The sequence below is a fragment of the Fistularia commersonii genome, chromosome 22 (genome assembly GCF_037954325.1).
Source record: "Fistularia commersonii isolate RoL2024-O1a breed Wild chromosome 22, RoL_Fcom_v1.0, whole genome shotgun sequence".
NCBI classification, from domain to species: domain Eukaryota; kingdom Metazoa; phylum Chordata; class Actinopteri; order Syngnathiformes; family Fistulariidae; genus Fistularia; species Fistularia commersonii.
This window is the reverse complement of record NC_141305.1, coordinates 12,246,020-12,265,673: the sequence shown is the minus strand read 5'-3', so window position 1 is coordinate 12,265,673 and position 19,654 is coordinate 12,246,020. Positions and strand designations below refer to the sequence as shown.

Here is a 19,654-nt window from a genome sequence, read left to right as displayed (position 1 = left end):
GCCCCCCATTCAGAGTTTATGTATCTGCATGTGTGTACTTTACCTGTATGACATCACCACTCTTTACATTCACACACACAGCAACACAGATGCTCCATTATTTGACTTCATAACTACCAAGCTATAGTCTCCTCGCCTGATGTCACTTCAGCTTCCACTTTTTGGTTCTTTCCACACTAGGTGAACATGTGCTTCTTCTTTTGAGCTTCCCTCCCTTTGAAATTCAGGCAGACAGAGATTCTTCAAAGTTTGGTGGTCCCTCTTGATTCTATAAAAAAAGAAAATAATTTAAGATTAACCAAAAAAATCCCTTATCATTGACTTTGACACGTCACAAAGTTGTTTTGATTATTTAAAAAAAGAAAATGCTTTTTCAGCAGCATTGTGATGCAGTAGTCAGCACTCCCACCTAATAGCAAGAAGGTTCTTTACACTTGTTTACCTAGTTTGTATCATTCCTGAGTGGATTCTCTGGTTGGCCAGAGAAAACCGTAGGTAGCAGGTTAATTGAAAACAATATTGTCCAAAGGGGGGGGATTGGCTGAAAGCCAATATTTGGCTCTGACTTACGGGTGGGTTAAATGGGTTAAACTCCACCTCTCACCCAATGACAGCTGGGCTTCGGCTCCATCAACCCCACACCTTTAAATCTAAGCACCTTAAGTTGTCCAGTCAAGGAATTATATTTTACAGTAATTCAGGTGGAGACTCTTGCGATTTCAAAGATACACACCAGGTGGCTGGTGTCTCAGCTTTACCATAGACACTTTGCGGCTGTCACACTCAATTTTGAAAGAAACTCTTCAGCTTAAGGTCTTAAAGCACATTTGTTAACAAGAAATTGAGAAACAATAAGCTATTTTAGGTTGCTGTGGAAATTAGCCAGAGGGGACGGGGGGGAGGGGAGGGGTACCCCATCAATCAACAAAACTAAACTGAAATCAGGGTGTCCGTTCACCCTCTTCATGTAATTGGAGTGAAATTTTATAATCAATAGACAAGACTGTTGTACGAAATGAAAAGCTATGTAAGGATTGGGAATGACACAGTATTCAGTGCAGTATTGACTACTGGTTTGCTATTATGTCAAATAGTCTAATGACTTGCATTTGATCTCAGTCTCAAGTTTCTTGTAAATGAAAAATACTGATCAAACACACAAGACAAGATACAAAAATGAGATTTATTGTACTGGAAAAAAAAACAAAACAGAAAAATCCACTTGAACATTCATTACACCTACAATATTACACAGAAAATATCACCGACAACCACATAAAACCATGGATACAGGAATCAATATAAAAAAAAAAGCAGCTCAACAGCTAAAAAAAAAAAAAAAAAAAAAAAGGATTCATCAGACTGAACACAAAGGCAATACACACAAATATTATCATTTGTCAGTTGTTAGAAATGCTGGTTCATCAAGATGTCAACAGTTCAGCTTCTATTTCTTCTATCTCTTCAAACCAGAGATATGACGACATATCAGAGCCCCGTTACTTATGCGATATTAAGAAACATAGCCACATGCAAAAAACCTTGGAAATTACCCAGGCATACCCTGATACAAAGCGAGAAGAATGGAAGAGAATCACAAGCACCAGTGGACAGCCAGCCCGAGGATGCTTCGCACCTTCGATCACACTCCAGTCGGGCCGTCTGCTTCCTGTGACAGAGCAAAGCCGGACACATGCTGACTTCTTCTGCCTCCTGGAGGGGCTAAAAAAACTCAGTAGCAAAAGGACAAAAAAAGAAAAGACAAAAATTAAAAAAAAAAAAAAAAATCAGACTGTTTTTTTTTTCCCCCTGACAGTATCCAGGGTGGGTTTTAACCTCTCCCGAGTGGAAGGAATAAGAAGCAGTCAGCAGGACGTGATCTATGTCACTTCAAGTGTAGGCACTCGTGGCTCTTCAACAGTGCACAGCGACAGCAGTCAGAAGGAAGGGGGGAAGAAAACAAAAACAGGATTTCAGACTAGAAAAAGCCAGACTGGAAGATCCTGTCCAAAGATCCAGAAAAAAGAAAAGAAATCTTGTTTGCATTTCGATAAAAAAGTGTTTTGGCTCAATATCAGATACAGATATGTTGGGAATGACGGCAGATTAGCTTCTAAAGGGTTTCAATCGCATTACAAAAAAAAAAAAAAAAAAAAAAAAAAAATGAAGCAAGATAAAGGAGTAAAACAACTGTCCAACACAAAGTGGTGTTTAAAGCCTTTGGTGCTCAGTGTGACAGAAAAAAACTGACCAGAACCTATCCTATTCCATATAACCATTGGCATTATTTCCAGTCCTGACAAAATATTATTAAAGACATATAGGAGTGTTAGGGGAAAGCACACACACGCACACACACACACACACGCGCACACACAAGTGTATGGCAACATACAAATTCTTCATTTCAGACACACCTCTGAAGGCCACATCCTTCGTTACAACAGTTCAATGCTAGTTCTCTCCTTCAGCTCCCTTTTGACGTCTGCCCTGAGATGGACCACAGTCCGCCATCTTCTGCTAGGCAGATTTAAACCCTCTTGAGAAACATGTTGCTCTCCATTAGATGTTAATCTATTTTGGCTACACAACTATGATTTACCTTTTTAAATGAAAACATGATGAAATTAAAATATCCCTATGTACCTTGTGAATTTTTTCATTAATTAAAAAAAAAATAAAAAAATATCACAGCATAGATGCAGTTTTGCCTGAATCTGTTTTGGGAAATTGTATTTTCATCCAAACTGCACAGTAATTGGCGTCTCTTTGTTTGCATATTCATTACTAATAGAATCTATTCACTGCAGATGGACAGGTAAAATCTTAATTAAGCCCTTTTTTTTTAGCTCAAATGTTCCTTAGAAGTAGCAGGTTGAGAGGAACATGCCTTGGGGGGACTGAGGGACATCAGACTGAAGGGCATGCAGAGCTGAGGGCGCCATCTAGAGGCAGAAAGTGCTGATACATGGCAAGCTCAGAGACCCGCAGGATGGAGCTTGGTTCAGCCACTCTCACGACGAACATGAGCCCGGGCTAAGCTTCCCGTGTTTGTTTTGCTGTTTTTTTTTTTTTTTTGTTTGGCGTTGTTGCGGCAGTTACGGAGTGTAGATGGGCGCTAAAAGTGATCCGCAGATTATCCGAGATCCGTTTCAGCTGAACGTGAGCAGAGCAGCCAGCGCGCCTCTTACCTCTTCTATGGTGATTGGTCATAGTCCAATGAAGGCTGACACAATAGAAAATTGTTCTCAGAGGAGGTTTAGGATTGACGCTGTCACCTCTGAGCGGTGATGGTGTGGTTTACTGCATGATGAAGCCGGGCTGCGGGGCCATTCGAGGTGAGGGCCTCTGCGGTAAAGCAGGGGGGTACTGAGAGAGGAAGGGGTAGCTGGAAGGGACGCTGGGGAACGGTTGGCCCGTTCTTGGAGGTACAGGTGGGTACGGCGACGCTGTGAAGAAGAGAGAGGGCTGGGGGGCAGAGGTGGGAACTTGATTTAGAATGGGGGCTGGCTGGGATGGAGGAGGTGGGGGTTTTCTCCGGGGTTGAGGTACGGGGGACAAGTTGCTGCCCGCCTCACTGAGAAGGGAAGATGCTGACACATCCTGAGATCGTGATGGGGGGATAGATGCCTGGGGAAGCTGCGGGCCCTTCAGCACCATCTCCTGCAGCTTCTCGATCTTCACTCTTCTCAGGTGGGCCAACTTCCTCTGGCTCTGGTAAGCGTCGATGAAGGCATCCAGGGTCATGTCACCATCCAGGAAAGAATCCGCCATGTTCTGTTGAGTAGAGGCAAAGTTTCAGAGAGCGGCACAGAGAGGTAAACCTGCCATCGGTCAGAAAGATAAAATAGTCCATGGAGAATGATGGGGAGACCTCGCTGATCACTCATCTACATAACATTTCAGGTTTCTTTCTAAAAATCTCTGGAATTTTTTTTACAGACAACCCTTTAGTGTTACCGACATGTATAGGTTTCTTAGTGGTCTATATTCATCCCATCATTAATTTTCCTTTCAAAATAAATACTACTTAAGTTAATTTTGAGGAATTTATCTAATTATTTTTGGTGTTTGGAAGACCAATGTAACTAATTCATTGAAAAAATAATTCCTTAAAAGTTTTAATCAATTTTTGATTAGTAGCAAAATAAGGGTGAGGTCAAATCGTCTTTTTTTGCTTTCAATTCAGGACAGCAAACAATACAAGTCTTAATAGTGGGATCAATTTCAATTTCGATTTGTTGTATTTGTTATCACTCTAATCAAAATGCAGTGCAGAAACAGTCAGTTGTGTCCGGAGAGTTTTACTTTATAAAATAGATTTTGTTTTTAAAGGCATTTCCAAATCAAACACATTTCTTACATGTTCAGTTTTGATGACTGAAAAACCTATTAATCTTAAAAGGGGATTTATTAAAAAAGCAAATCAACCTTTGATCTAAAAAGTCTTCAGAATCAAGTTATCTCATCATTATATACAGGATGTCGCTTACCTAACATCCTATCTATCTATGCTTACCACAAGAACTTGAAGTCTGAATGTGGTTTGAAGCCTCCTTGTACACGACACGCAGTGCAGAAGATTGAAATGAGTTTGTAGGAGCTAAACATCTCAAATTTAAAATATGTATTAAAAGTGCCAGGAAAGAAAAACCCAGGCCCAATAAAATTGTCTAAATCTACACAGGACCTTCAATTAGGACGTCGAACACCAGTACCCTACAGAGTTTGAAACTTTAAGAGAATAATTATAATGGTAATCTTGCAAGAGTTGATGCTGAAAAGTTCGGTTATTTTTCAACCTGAAACTCTCAGAGTGTCCAGGCTCTGAGTGAGGACAGCAGCTACATCTTTTATCAATATGTCCACATTCACCAATCCTTAGTTCGACCAGGGAAATTCACACAAAGCACCATGTGGACATGGGCTGTATATTGTTCTTAAATCAGACCCAAAACTAACATGCCCCAAGTTAAAGAGCAAATCCAGCTGAGGATGGAAGTTTAGTAGTTCCCTCTTTATCCATCATTCTAGTCCTTCCCTTTATAAAAAAGGAAGCAAAGAGAACTACAACAAACACTGAAGGTCATTTATCAAATAGTGTCCCTTTCAATAATGAAAGCAGGTTGAAAGCATCAAGATAAAGATGAACTTGAATGCTGGTGGAATCTGACTCAACCACACAGAAAGACCAGTTTTATGTTCATGGAGAAACATGACCTGCATCAGATCACAGGACTATTTTTTCATAATTTTACCAGGAAAAACAGTTCTTTGCTCTTGCTTTACAAGTACTTGAATCAAGAGTCATTCCCATTGAAACAAAACCCCTAATAAACCCAAAAGAAATAGCTTTTTGACAAAATCATTAGGAATACAGTGTTTTGCTTGGTATACAGTTGAGCTGAAGAATGTCTCAGTTGGTCATCAAGGTAATGGGCAGATAGAAGAGTTTCTGTCTGGTCATAAGGTGAACACATGAATCATCCATGTTGAAAGCTGCATAAAACTCACCTCGGTTTCCTCTTCTATTTTGGCCCCTTCCGCTTGCAGGAGAGCCAGCAGTATGTCCAGGGAGGTGTTACCTGACTTGTGGTCTAGAAAATAACAAAACACAAGAATTACTGCCCTGCTGGGCTTAATCTGAGGAGAGTTTTTTTCAGACCTAACTCTGCCTGACAGGATTGGTGACACACAAAGAGAGCTGCATTCAGAAATCTGACTTTTTTTTTTCTCAGCACTTTTAAAATCTTAAACAGTAGTTTCACCCTATAGTTTTTATCATTACATACTTATACATATTCTGCAACAATGACAGCTTTGTCTCTCCTCCAGGCTTGGAAAGTATGATAGAATACGAACCAGCTCATTACCTCTTTTACACAGTATTTACCACACTCGAGTCACAAGTTTTAGCCATAACATCTACACGTTGCTTTCAGCAACACAGATTGATTCTGGACTAAATGATCCTAATTACAAATCAAAGCAAAAAGTGTCTGGTGGACCTTGTATTAAATGCATTGGATGTAGACAAAGATAGTTCAGAGATGCACGTGTTTTAGAAAATTTCACATTTCACATTCTTCAAAGTTTCAAGAAATCTAAATTTAATAACAGTTATATTTGTATGTACTTGGTGGCGCCAAGGGTCAGGCTTGTCAGGTGCCTCAAACTAAATTAGGCTCACACAGAACTTGGGAACTACATTTCTTAGTTATTCCTTCCCCAAAACCCATATCCATAGTTAATATTTACTTTAAGGACTACTTCAGAGACATTTAGAACATTTTCTCTGACTATGAAAATAGCAATTGGTCGATCGATCGATGTATGAAGTGACCCGAAGGGGGTTTAGAGTGAGACCCTCACTAACAGATTTGAAGCACGCCTGAGTTGAAGTGCTGCCTCTGCTCTTGGCTGCCACACAGTCAAACAATACCTCCTGAGTAGCTTCTCACAGGATGAATTGCATTTAGCGTTTTATGTTACATAGATTTTGTCGGACCAATGGCAACATGTGACATGTGCCACTTGCAGCCCTGTGACTGGGATGTCAAAACAAATGTTTCCCTTAACTTGCAAAACCCTGCTGAGTCAACTGTGAATGACTTGACGTCTCTGAGAAAGAGGTTTGTTTTGTTTGTGTTCCTAGGCAGGACTGAATATTGTGGATGGGATTGAGCTTGCACGAACAAGGAAGCACTCGACAATAAAGTCAATGATAAATCACCAGTTAAGCATTCTCCATTACAGCACAAGACTTATCTGAAACTGCTGAGCCCGGAAACAATATAGTACCTCTTGAATTACAGCAGACAATCTAGTATTACCTGAAAGTCTATTCAAATTCAAGGCTCCTTTCTTTGCTTAGCCACAAAGTGAACAAAGATTTTGAAACATTCATGCGTTCAAATGAATGTGTGTTTTTGTGCGTTTCTACAGAAAGAGCTGCCCAAATTTGTGGAGCAAATGACACTTGATCTAAAATGTGTTGCTTGTATGGATGAAAGAAAAATATATTCGAAGTGGCGTCCGCCAAAATTACATCATTGTCTATAGATGATGGACACAGGAAATCGGTGATTGGTGGCAACATCCAGTTGCATTAACAAACAGCTGTTGGCACGTATGTTTTTTTTCTGTAAATAAAGACTCGGGAACTGAATTGTTTTGAGAGGTTGACAATGACAAGATGGAGTCGCGTAACATTCGCATATCACTTGCTGACCTCAGATGGATGTTTGATCCTGTGAGCCATTACATCATCGCAGTGATTATTTGGAATGAGATGACATCGGGAGTCAAATAGGGAAAGAAATAAAACAGCAAAAACACTTTCTGGAGAGTTGGCAGATCTGCTGCAATTCTAGTGCTTTTAGCTCATGGCCTCTGAATAAACATGTGCGTATGATTTGTATTATACATCAAATTATTAGGAGCTGCAAGTTAGTAGTTTGGAGAAACTTGCTTAGAACCAGAAAATATGTATTCAATATCCTGAATGTAATACAAATACTTGAAAGATTAGAAAGTGAAACAAAAACATATCCAACACATTTTCATATTTTGATCAGATTATACACAAATACTCAAACACATGCTTCAACTAAAAAACAATTTAACACACTCAAGAATATTTCTGCAGTCAGAGGTGAAAATGTTGAGATGCTCTTTGAGAATAAGTCAGTCAGAGATCTAGTCAGGGAGGCCTGACTAAGATGGTCAGAATATGTTTAGAGCTACAGGTAAGATCCCAGACAACAGGCCTAGATGGCCAAATAGGAGATTTATGGATGTAGTGAAAGAGGTAATGAATCTAGTAGATGTGCATGAAGAGGATGAAGTAAATGTGGTTGAGTGAATGCAGATTTGAATCATCTCAGAATCAAACAAAGTTTTTCTGATTCCAAGATGATTCACTGTGGCAACAGCCGAAGAGGTCAGGCGGATATTACTGCCCCCCCGTTTTTTTTGGTTTCTTATTTTGACAATACTCTGACAAAAAAAAAAAAAAAAAACTGATCCTCAAGCTTGATTGTGATAAAACATTCTGACAGCCTAAGCTTTCGCAACTTTTCACTGTGGATTGAGGTCCTCGCCTTCCTTTCAGTGATGACTGTTACAGAACATTTTAACAATTATATGAATACAGTGACGACCTGCGGTTTGGAAGGATATCTGGGTAGATTATAAACAACTACCAACATAATACAATTCTAATTAAGTAATCGTTTTGGTTTGATCTCAACTAGTATCTCAACTCGGAGTTTCTTTTATGATGTAAAATGTTCCCTGGTTACGAAAGGGACAAAAATATTAAATGATCTCAAGTGCTTGAAAGGCAAAAATACAAAAATAAAAGAAAAAAGGAAGCTCTGGGTCAGAGACTGACCTTCGAACTGGCTAAGCAATCATCTCCTCTATTTCCACGTCATGCAGTGCAACTGCCAAATTGATCAGTGTAATCAATCTACTGATTGCCACAATTAAGCTGCAATGTGGCCAGTATTCTTAATAAGGCAATAAACCAATGTTCAAGTCCCAGTGACAACAAAAGTCCACTGTTCACTTTGCCAACATATTGCAAAGATACAGTATGTACATTTAGCACCTTTTTAAGAAAGACTCAGACGACTGAGGAATTCTGTAATCATCATTCAGGAGATGGAAACTGCCCCTCATTTAAAAAAAAAATTAAAAAAAAAAATCACATAACCCTTTAAACAAAGAGAACATCTCAGAAAAGTTGAAAGTGGAGATGGAGATGTCAGTAATGGTCAGATAAGATAAAAAAAAAAAAGCAAAACGAGAACACAGTTTGGCATGCCTTCTTTGTCAAACAGAGTTTCCCTCAGTATCAGGAGCTCAAAATGTCAAAAGTTATCATGTGAGGGGAGCAGCTAAAAAGACATTATACAACCGGTTAAGAAATGTTAGCAGTTGTTGGCTATGGAAAAAAGACTTTGTAGTATTTGGCTTTAAAGATGCTAACATTTTGGTTGATCTTCAAGATTTACAGGCAATTTCATTTTACTTTTGATCTGCTGCCACGAGATCCAAAAGCCACATTAATTAGAGAAAAAAACTTCAAACGAGGTCCCTGACACAAAGGAATTTAGAATAAACTTTTTTCTGTCTTCATTCTGTTCATTCTGTTCTTCATTCTGTCTTCAACAGAACAGGTCACAATGTCTCTGAGCAGCCCTCCTCCATACAGCTGTGCTTCGAAGAAAATCACACTAGTGAGACGGTCATATAGTATATTGACCACTACTGTAAATATAAGGAAGGGTTTTGGCCTGAGCTACCACCATTCCCCATACTCCCACCCACCCAAATTCTCCTCATGCACCACTCCCTGTCACTGTTCCTGTTTTATACCAGCCTGCTTGGCAGCACAATGGTCCACTATGGTTTGGCGTCATCATAAGCAGCAGACTGTGGTGGCTGTGAAGGAGGAAGTCCTGCTTTGGACAGTAAGGGTAATGGACTGTGAAGGCCACAAATTTCCTGGAGCAAGGAGGGGTAGGGAATATCAGGGTGGTGGTGTATACGTAGTCACATATACACAGTAAAATGTTGTACATTGAATCCTTCATCTAGGTCAAATGGCTGCATTATACTCAGCACTGAGCTTCACTGTCCTGCCCCAGCTGCTCAACAGCAAATCCACAACTAGGACGCAGAGTGCGTAGAAGGCGGGGGGACACTGGGTAACCTACATTTGAAAAAAGCCATTTCTTGTGAACAACACAACACAAGGAAGCTGCATCAGTGTTGTATTAGAGATGCTGTCCACTAAGGCAGAACCATGCATTCTATGCAACACATGTGAGGTGCAAACATCTTCCTCTCACAAAAACAGTATTTCTGTCTAGATGCTACCCTGAAAACAAAATATATAGTGTACAAAGATAGCCTTTGTGTTTATTGTACACATAGAGACAGAAAGCTTGCTGGGAAGCAGGCAAAAATCAAACTTCTGTCAGCGCACACAGTGCTGAACAGCAAGGTTGCTATTTTGAGAGGGCTGCTTAGCAACCACTGCGTCAACACATTTACAAGGATCGTCACTCCGTTTTCTTCAAATAGTGTAAGTCCTGTACAAGGTGTGTTTGGGAGATTACAGCCTTTTCTATTTCAATAGGTCCTGTCACAGATCTGTGTCAGATATGGAACTTGTTTAACCCAAAACAGGGATCCACTGGAGTGATGCCTGCAGCAACATGTCAACAGGACTTCTGGTAACGTTGTTTCACAGGCTGGGAACTGGAGAAACTGGTCTCTTCAGCATGTAATCATACAGAGACAAAACATGATCTCATATCTCTGGCTTTTCTCGTAAGAGCTGATAACAAGTAGTTTTTTTTTTAATTAGATAGAATTGGAGCAGTGCAATCAGTCCTTTAATTCCAGTATGTACTCGCAGTCATTAAATGTGGTTTTGTAATTTCATTGGACGGTTCAAATATTCTTATTGCGAAGCTAGTCACAATATAGCTGTTTAAAAAGAATAAATAAAAAGTCAGGCAACAGTGCCTTGACTAAATTTGCAAATTGCAATCCAAAAGTTATCTAAAATGCCCCCTTCAAAGCAAAAAATATATATCGAGAGAGAAATTAAATGATATGAAAATGATCAAAAAATTATCTGAATTTTGGATTGGAATGGGAATGTATTTATTCATTATGAAAAAATACCTATTTAATATGGTATATTATTCTCAATTCCATCATAGAAAAAACTTTAAATGGCCTGCGAAACATTACAGTTGCAAGACACTGAAATTAACTGATCATTGACTAGACAGTACCTAAAGTAGACTTGCGAAGCTGATAGGCCTCAAAGCTCTCTTGAAGACAGCCGTATCTCTTGGTAAGCTCCTCTTTCTTGAGCTCCAGTCTGGGTTGTAGGGCAAGGTTTTCTTCTGCCAGGGTTCTGTTGTTGGCTAATGTCATCTCCTTGCTTTGCTGGACACCCTGCATCTGTAACAAACATACATGGTTTCAGTTCTTCCACTGTGTAGGATCTTGTGACATTGGTGTTTTCAAAGCATGCACCGCGTGGTTCCAGCTGGGTCAATTGAACACGGTATCCTGTAACCACAACTTGGAAAAATATGGGCGGCATTAACAAAACATTCCAGAATAAAATTGTTTTTCAATGCAAACTACATGAATTTTATTTCATTCCATGTATTACCATTTATGAATATGACCCATAGAGCATAGAGTACAGTGTATCTTCTTACGAGACAAAAAAAGCTTAGTCTATGCTCAGGGGGACGTCTATGCCCGCCTGCAGTGGCTCATTCTTTGAGTGTGAGGGTGAGGGGTGGCCCAATAACCGTTTGGTGTTCAGGGGCAACAGACTTACACAATCAGCTGAATATGGGCTTTTTGCTTTCTGTTTTGGTGACCCAAGAGTACAGATGAATCACCTTGCCTGAAATAAACTGGCAGAAAATAAAAACAAAGCAAAAAAAAAAAAAAAAAAATTTAATGGCATAGGGAAGAAATGTCCCCCGATAATCTGCAGGAAAATCAAAAGGCCCATTACGTTTCACAAGCCCAGCTGTTGAGACGTAATATGATATTAAGAAACACCAAATAAGATATAGATCACCAACAGTAGATCTTGGAGCCTTTGACAGGGATTCTTTAATGTCTCTAATGTTGTGTTGCATCTGCACACAAAGCATTATTTTTTTGTCATTTCAAGCATTTTAACCCCACGTACGATATTTGTCATTTGGCCCAAAATTATTTTGTTGCTGAAGATCCATTAAGCTGTCATACCTTCAAAAACTTGGGTCATGTTTAAAGAGAAGGGAAGGACCATAAAATCAACTGACTTTAAGCCCACTCAGTAAGCCAAGACTAAAACCAGATGTCAGAGACAGACATCTCCAGTGTTGTATAGATTATTTTTGCATAATGGGACACTTACAGTGCCTTCAACATGAAACATCCTGGATGCTGCCTCTAGATTATTTTCATAGATGCAAAGCTTTTTGTCAAGTCTTGTCTTAGCTATAGCTAAACCAAGATTTGCATACGGTACATAAATTGGGTAAAGAAAAGAAGGTTTGATGTTGACATGGATTAAGCAGAAGCAAGTAACGCCAATGTCTATAGGCCAGCAGGAGCTAACATCACAGGGCAAGCAAGTGGAGCAAGGAGGTCCAGAGGGATTATTGGGTTCAAGAGGAGCAGGGCATGAATGCCTCTATTCATCATCTCTCTGGCCCATCATGATGTGTGTTCCGTCATATTGTTGTATATGTTAAATGCTGTGTTTTTCAGGGTGTTCTAAAAGCAGAATACACTCAGGCCTGAATCAGACAATCCACACAAAAAAAATTCAAATTTAATGAAGACTTCATGGCCATGTTGGAGAATAATTCACTAATTTGGTGTCATAAAAGTCTGACAAAACGTGAAAATTAAGGCTACCAGAGGTTTATACAGAGTGGCGAGTGACATCAAACCAACTCAATCCACAGAATTTTGTTTTTGGGCTGAACTTTGTATCCAGCCATCACCACCAGTCTGAGTGCGCTTCAAACATCCCTTGTGGAACGTTCAATCTGAAAACATAAGGAGAGCCGACAGCAGAGTAAACATGGTGCAGTAAGAATGGTGCCTCTAGAGTGACCAATGTCATATATCCTACAGCTCTCATTATGTGTGCAAATATAGTAGGTCTGGGCGGGAGCATTTAGAACATTTTAAAAATATATAGAGCATAGGTGACAGTGGAATATGCTCTGGAAAGTGACTGAGACCGGCTCAGTCTTGGTGGTTGGACTGAATAAATTAAAAAAAAAAAAATGTAGGCGATGGAGCTAAATATGTAATATCACAGCACTTTACACCATCACATCCTGTCATGACTAAGGTTGGCTTTAGCAAGATCCAATTAGCTACATTATAATTCTCTCTGCAGATGCAGACCTTAAATAACAAGCTTAGCTGGAGGAGAATGCTGTCAAAAACTTTTCTGCCTCAGGACAAACTGCCACTGCCAGACAGTCCTGATTAAGTTTACACTCACCAATTTTTGGATGAAATTATAAAATACTGCATGTAGATAAAACTGGAATTTGGTAAAGTATTCTTTTTCCCAAACTGAAACTTATTTCCTCATCTCACCTTGAGTAATGTCTGAATGTAAATGTCTAAAACAGGGCTTTTTGCAACATGTCACTATGGTGTGCAAACTTCTGACCAGTGCTGAAGTCTCTTCATGAAGGAGAGGTACCGGTAATCAGAAAAAATATAGGTTAACTTGACTCGATGGATTTCAGGTGTACTCAACAATTATGAGAACAGCTACAAAGTAAGATCACAATAATGTGCCAAAATACATAAAGGCTAAGAAACTAAGTACAATTACTATTCTGTTGACATAATGACATGTGTCCTGTAATAAATTATTACATTTTGCCCAATTTATATTGAATATGGTCTGTTTTAAATATTGAAAGAAGCTTAGGAAACATTTTTTTTCATAAAAAAACTCAAGACTTCTGACTGCTGTAAATGAAGTCAAATGGCAAACATTTACATCACAATGCTTCGAAGTTTCTCCTCTTTTCTCACATGTCAATCTTTGCACTGAACTGTGTGTCTTAAAAAGCTTGAGGTGTAACAACATTGCTGCTTCTGTGCAATTAGGTGACTGTCTCCATAACACCTAGTAAACAAGAGAACAGTGAGGTGTAATTTCTTTGTTTCTTTGGTCACGTAATTGAAAGAGTTACATAAATATTTTATAAGTATATCTAAGAGCACTGCTGGTGCACTGTAGGAGAAGTGGTTTGACTTATGCTTGTTGAGAGTATATGGTTTTTGCATACAGTAGGTTCCTACAACATCCAGCAAAAAAACCCTTAGTATTCTGTGGTTCTCCGTTTTGGTACATCAGACCAGTGCGAGCTGTCCTGGCTAGCCGCACATCTGCAGGCAGTTTTATGCACCAAAACCTCAGTGCATGCCAGTCAGTGATGTCTTTAAGTCTTTCTCTTCACAACAGACTCAATCATCCGGTGGCAGGTGTTTCCTTTAAACTACAAGGAAGATCTGTGACATCATATTACACTACTGATATGTGGAAACACATTGTAAATAAAGATAAAGTTTCTTCCTGATTTTGGAGATAATTCAAAATGTAGGTCATCGCAACCCTACTTGTGGCATTTTTCTACAACTTTAAAATGACCTATGTGGACGTATGTAGTAAAATTTGTTGATAATTTCAATACTTTGACATCAAACTCATGATACCACATCACAACACTATGAGAATACACTGGCCAGACCACCACCCAGAGTTTGAACATTTAGTTTTATTTTAGAATTGTAGCAAAATCAGCTTATTTCAAATTAATGAATTGGACAAAGGACCGGTATGGAAATTAATATATTTATCACAACTACTTATGTCCAAAATGAAAATATCAAAAATTATAAAGTTGTCATTTCTTCTTTTTTGCAACAAACAGCATTCTTTACATTACCCGTATAAAGGGCCTTTATACAATTGAAAACATATATAGTGAACACTGTGTGATAGTAGAAAAGGTACCAGACTCATATACAAGGTTGATCTTGAGTCTGCTTAGACCCATCTTTGGTGCTGCTTCATGTACCAGCTGTTACATTTTAAAAGCAGGTGAGATTTGCCCATAATTATTTGTTCATGTTTCTCCTATGATTGTGCTTTGATTATGGATATGAAGGAGGAAGACTAGTTTACTGTTTATTTGTTTTTGTAATCAGCAATTGATGTCATCAGCTAATTTGTTGTCCTGCATACCATGGTATATGTCAATATAATTTAAATCCACTCGTTTTCCCTGCTTCTGAGATGAACCTCCTATCCATAGGGATAAATGGATACGCATTTCATGGATAATTGTAAAACATTAATGTAGAAATTACATAAATGATCGAACCTATGTCATGTGTTTTGTTTGTGAAATCAACTGAATACTAAACTACTTTGAGAGATAATTCTTTCCACTGTAGCAGTCTGCATTTGCAGCAAAAAACTTCACATGTCAGATTCCTATTTTCTATTATTCCAAATCTGCTTGTGAATGTCAAAACTTTGGGTTCTGAATGTTAAATAAAAACATGTTGCCGAAAGTATAAAAAAAAAGGCTGAATTGTGAGGTCAATGCAGCACCAGATAGTCTACAGGGCTCACATGTCAGAGCTTCATCCCAAGAAAAAGCCTTGGTTGCGTCTTATAATTTAATGAGTCAATAATTGGTTTTGTAAGGCAGATGTTAAAAATACAGCAGGCAATTTCGTTTTTCTTCATAGTCAAATGACGTTTCCAAAATAACAAAAGGTCCAAACCATTCCTATCAGATTGTACTTATGCAAATGCATGTCTTAGGGACTGCCTTCATCGCTTTTTTTTTTACCATTTTCTGATAGCAGTAAGCAATAGAAATATAACAAACAGGTTCAAATTTGACAATATCTCGTGATTCATTAGATAAGCCATGCTTTAGGCTTAAAAAGGTATTATAACCAATTGATACTAAAGTATATTTTCAAATGTCTGAACTGAACAAATGTCTGACCTGTTGAATAATTGAACAACCATAATCAGTGCTTCCGTCATTATCAATGTTTTGCGAGACAATTCTTATCACACACCTTTATAATTGGGAATGAAACAAAGTACGACATTGCACTTCATGCACTTTTGACAAACAACATGTCTAACAGGGACAGGAAGGTCTGTTTTCAAACTAGCAGTTTTGAATTGAAAAATAAAGTGCTGTGTGTGTATGTATCTTCACGACAGTATTAATGAAAGGGAAGTATAAGGATATATTGCTGTATTATTCTCCCCCTCAACCTCCGCCCTACTAATACACAACACAAATAAATCCCATTTACTGGACCTTTGAAATGTCATTATTTAAGCATTTAAAAAAAAAAAAACTTTGGTCACCACTGCTTCTTAGCTTGTGTTTGCTGATATTTACAGGAAAGTTGACAATTTCCAGATGGAAATTTACCACTGAGCTTAAAATGACAAAGTAAGGGTGGTGAAGGAAGTTCACCAACAAAAAAAAGAAATAAAAACAACTTCAGACTCTTTGTTTGCAATAATTTCTCAATTGCAACACCGAAAACAAGCCCGCAATGATATCACAGTTTGAAAAACATCCAAATCACTAGTTTGATGGTTTTAGTGCAGAACACTATTCAATTCTGTTAAATTCACTTGACAACACAAGCTGCACACGGGTTCTATTTTGAACGCAATATGCATTATTTCAAAAAAGGCACAAGAAACGCAGAGTTTTATAGGTACATTTCATAATGTGAGAGGTTTATTGTGTTGATGGAGTACAGCTGTACAGCCAGTACTTCTCAGCTCATTCAAATTTCACCCAATACCCGATGACACCCTCAGCCTTTGTTCCCATCCTGTGCGTCACAGAGAGCATTTCCCCTGACAGTTCCACCCAGGCAAGTCTTTACTTGACTGATCCTCTTCCATGCTTCTCATAATCTCATGACTAACTTGAAACAACAACTGCAGTGTCATTGCAGAACATAAGTCCCTCCCTCTCTTGAACCTATGGGATGTGGAAACCTAGGAGACTATCGCTCTGGGTGTGGATCAAAACCAGAGCTCACAATATAAGGATAGCTCATAGTAGTTTGACAATAAAAGGGAAGAATATCCAGTACGCTGACAGGCAGCAGGAGATTCGAGCGTCTTTGGTCTGGGACAAGGGACTTGTTTTTTTCACAATTATCAGGCCAACTCTGATGCAAAAGTAGCTTTAATTAGACTGCCAGAGTCAAAGCCACAGCCCCATGACAACCGACAAGGAAAATTCCTGTGTCCTGACAATGTGTTTAATGTTTGTAACTGATCGGGTCCACGCCGTGGTGTGGTTTCAAAGAGGGAGGTGAAGTGTTTCCTGGGGAGCTTTTGCAACAGAAAACAGAGAGATTGAATGTGGTGGGAAAATATTCTCACCACGGAGGAACTGTGTCAGCAAGAGGACATCGTACACTGTAGTTGTACGAGAAACACCACAAAATCCGGCATGAAAATCCCTCTAATCGGTCAGTGCCCCCCACCCCACCCTCTCTTGATATGCCACATTTCTGTCTGTAATGAAAAACCTTTCCAGGGCTGAATGGAAAAATAGAAAAAATAAACCAACACTTGTCATCTGGTCATCATGACCAGGGCAGCTTTATGACAACGGTGTTGTGCAGGTGCAAGATGACTGCTGACTGTCCTTGTGCTGCAGGAAGACGATCCAACAAACCCTTAGGAACTGACACCTAATGTACGGGTTAAAGCAACTTCTAGGTAGTTAAAAGGTAACTCGTTAAGTGGCTCCTAATCCTCAAGCGAGCGGAGGAATACAATGTCCATCCACCCCCTTTTGTTTTTTTTTCCAAAAGTGATTTACTTTTAAGTATCGGTTTGCGCGGAACGGTGTACCTGCGCAGTCATTCGCATCCAGGGCGCAGTTCGGCCCGACGAGCCGTCCCTGAAAGCCTCGCCCACAGGCCAACACTCGGGGACACATATTCGACGAAACGACTCGGCCGGCCGGAGAGAGCTTCCTCCAAAGTGCGGTCCAACCGTCCGACCGTTCGACGGCTGGCAGCCGGAGAGGGGAAGTGTTCGGGTTATCTGGAGCAAACTCCCCGTCTCCGTGTTTTCAAACTTGAAACAATGCGTGCCCCCGCTACCCGGCCAAGGTTAACGCTACGTCGACTATTTACGCGTTGAAAGCGTTTCAGATACAACCGAGTGGTTACTATTATGAGAAATAACCCCGGAAAGCAGATTTTATTGATTCTATGACGAGACAAGAGCGTCTGAGAGGACGGTACAACAAAGGACCCGGGCGGAAAAAACACATTTACCGAAAGAGGAGTCCGGAGCTAGCAACGGGCAATAAAAGCGAGACTTTACATACCTCATCCATCTCTTGTACCATTTTGGTGAGCTTGTCGTCGTCCTCCAGGATTTCGTTGAGCTGAGTCATCGTGTAAGCGCTAAACTTGTTAGAAAAAGTGGACATTTTAACGGCTGTGTGCTTATTCCTGTGCCCCCTCCGCTCGCCTCAGTTTGTGACAGCTGACTGAGCTCCCCCTGTACAGGAAGTAGAAGGAATACAGGCCCGGTGCTGCCTTCAGGTGCTTTCGGAAAACTGGCTACTATCAACCACAGCGCTAACATTCCGGGAACTCCGTTGCTAATTGTTGGAGCGACATTACCTTTCACACGCTAACGTACGAATATTTCAAAGTCGCTTGGTTTGTTGCGGAAAAACGTTTAACGGTAAAAATTGAAAGCGTGTATGTAATTCATAATGCAACGTTAACCACGAAATAAATGCTAGAAGAATAAGAGAGAAAAAAACATACAAATCAATAATAGTCATAGTTTTTGCTGATAGTTGATATTTATTTGCTTTTTGAAATGCACTAGAACTTGAGTTTTCCACCTGTAGTTTTACCATCAGGCAGAGGAATTATCCCAACATAATACTGTAGTCTGTTGTGTAACAACTAATTCTTTTTGCTAAAACATCTCCATACATGGGCTGTGTGGGAAAAGAGTACAGCTGTCATTGTCCAGAGCCAGTCCCAAAACAATGCTTGCTAGAACTAAGACGGATTTATCCCTGGATTAATCAGCACTGGTGTTGGGGAGGTCCTGGGGTTTGAGATCTCGAGTATGGTTGGTTTTGAAAATAAGGTTGTGGAAGTTGTGCTAAGACTAAATATGTGATTTGGCACCTATTACTTTTGTACCGGATCAGTTAACCAGTGTCTTGAGGCAAACTTTTGCCTGGACCACTGCTGCACTTGGTCTCTATCTTCTCTGCACCTCTGACAAAGGGATCCAGGGACTCTGTGAGGATCATCTCGAATCTTGCTTTGCAACACTTTTTGTCCTCCACCAGGTTTGATATTGGTAGGGAGAGGGTTCCATTACCATACAGTCCTATGCTGGTGAGGCATCTGGGTAGTCCAAGCCACTTCCTCACCTGTGCATTCACTAGTTGCTCCAGCTGCTTGGTGTGGCCTGGGGTGACCTTATATATACAAAGTGGCAACTGGCGGCAAGAGGCAGGGCAGCTGTGCAAACTGAAGGCACCAGAGCTCCAGCTTTAAAATGAGATAAGATAGTACTTTATTGATCCCCATTGGGGGAATTTGTTGTCACCGCAGTGTAACAACAACATCAATAAATACAGAAGAGACATACAAAATGGAAGAAACAAATGACAACAACAGCAAGGATAAGAATAGATAACAAAATTGACAAAAAAACATCAACAACAAGGGAAAAATTGGATGAGCAGGGTAAGAATAGAGTGACAACAAGGATAAAAAAAAAGAGATAACCGAATTAGGACACAATAGTGAGGGAGTGGTTGCCCAGATGCCCCTCTGGCCAGTCAGAGTTGTGTGCCGTCCAGACTGCTGTTGTACAGTCTGATGGCCGTGGGCACAAAGGAGCGTCTGAAGCGTTTAGTTCTCCACCGGAGTGGGATGAACTGCTAGTGCAGTGGTGTTGATCTGCTAAAGGCCATTGATGGTTGGAATTGGCTCATTGTTGACGTGGAACCTCTCGCTG

General features: G+C 39.9%; 1 protein-coding gene across 1 annotated transcript; it reads right to left on the bottom strand.

Moving 5' to 3' along the window:
• Positions 1–1,164: 1,164 nt before the first annotated feature.
• Positions 1,165–18,246, bottom strand: vps37ba (VPS37B subunit of ESCRT-I a). Its single transcript, XM_086170044.1, has 4 exons — positions 17,985–18,246; positions 10,818–10,989; positions 5,515–5,597; positions 1,165–3,777 (listed from the first exon to the last, which is right to left on the bottom strand). The coding sequence occupies exons 1-4, from the start codon at positions 18,087–18,089 to the stop codon at positions 3,301–3,303; spliced, it is 837 nt and encodes a 278-aa protein (XP_086026170.1). The 5' UTR covers positions 18,090–18,246; the 3' UTR covers positions 1,165–3,300.
• Positions 18,247–19,654: the final 1,408 nt, after the last annotated feature.

What these genes read in the sequence shown, in the direction of transcription:
- vps37ba (XM_086170044.1), bottom strand. Translation starts at nt 18,089, where the DNA reads ATGTCCACTTTTTCTAACAAGTTTAGCGCTTACACGATGACTCAGCTC. An exon ending in TGGTACAAGAGATGGATGAG is followed by an intron (nt 10,990 to 17,984) that starts GTATGTAAAGTC and finishes TGTTTGTTACAG; the next exon opens with ATGCAGGGTGTCCAGCAAAG. An exon ending in AAATAGAAGAGGAAACCGAG is followed by an intron (nt 3,778 to 5,514) that starts GTGAGTTTTATG and finishes TCTACTCAACAG; the next exon opens with AACATGGCGGATTCTTTCCT.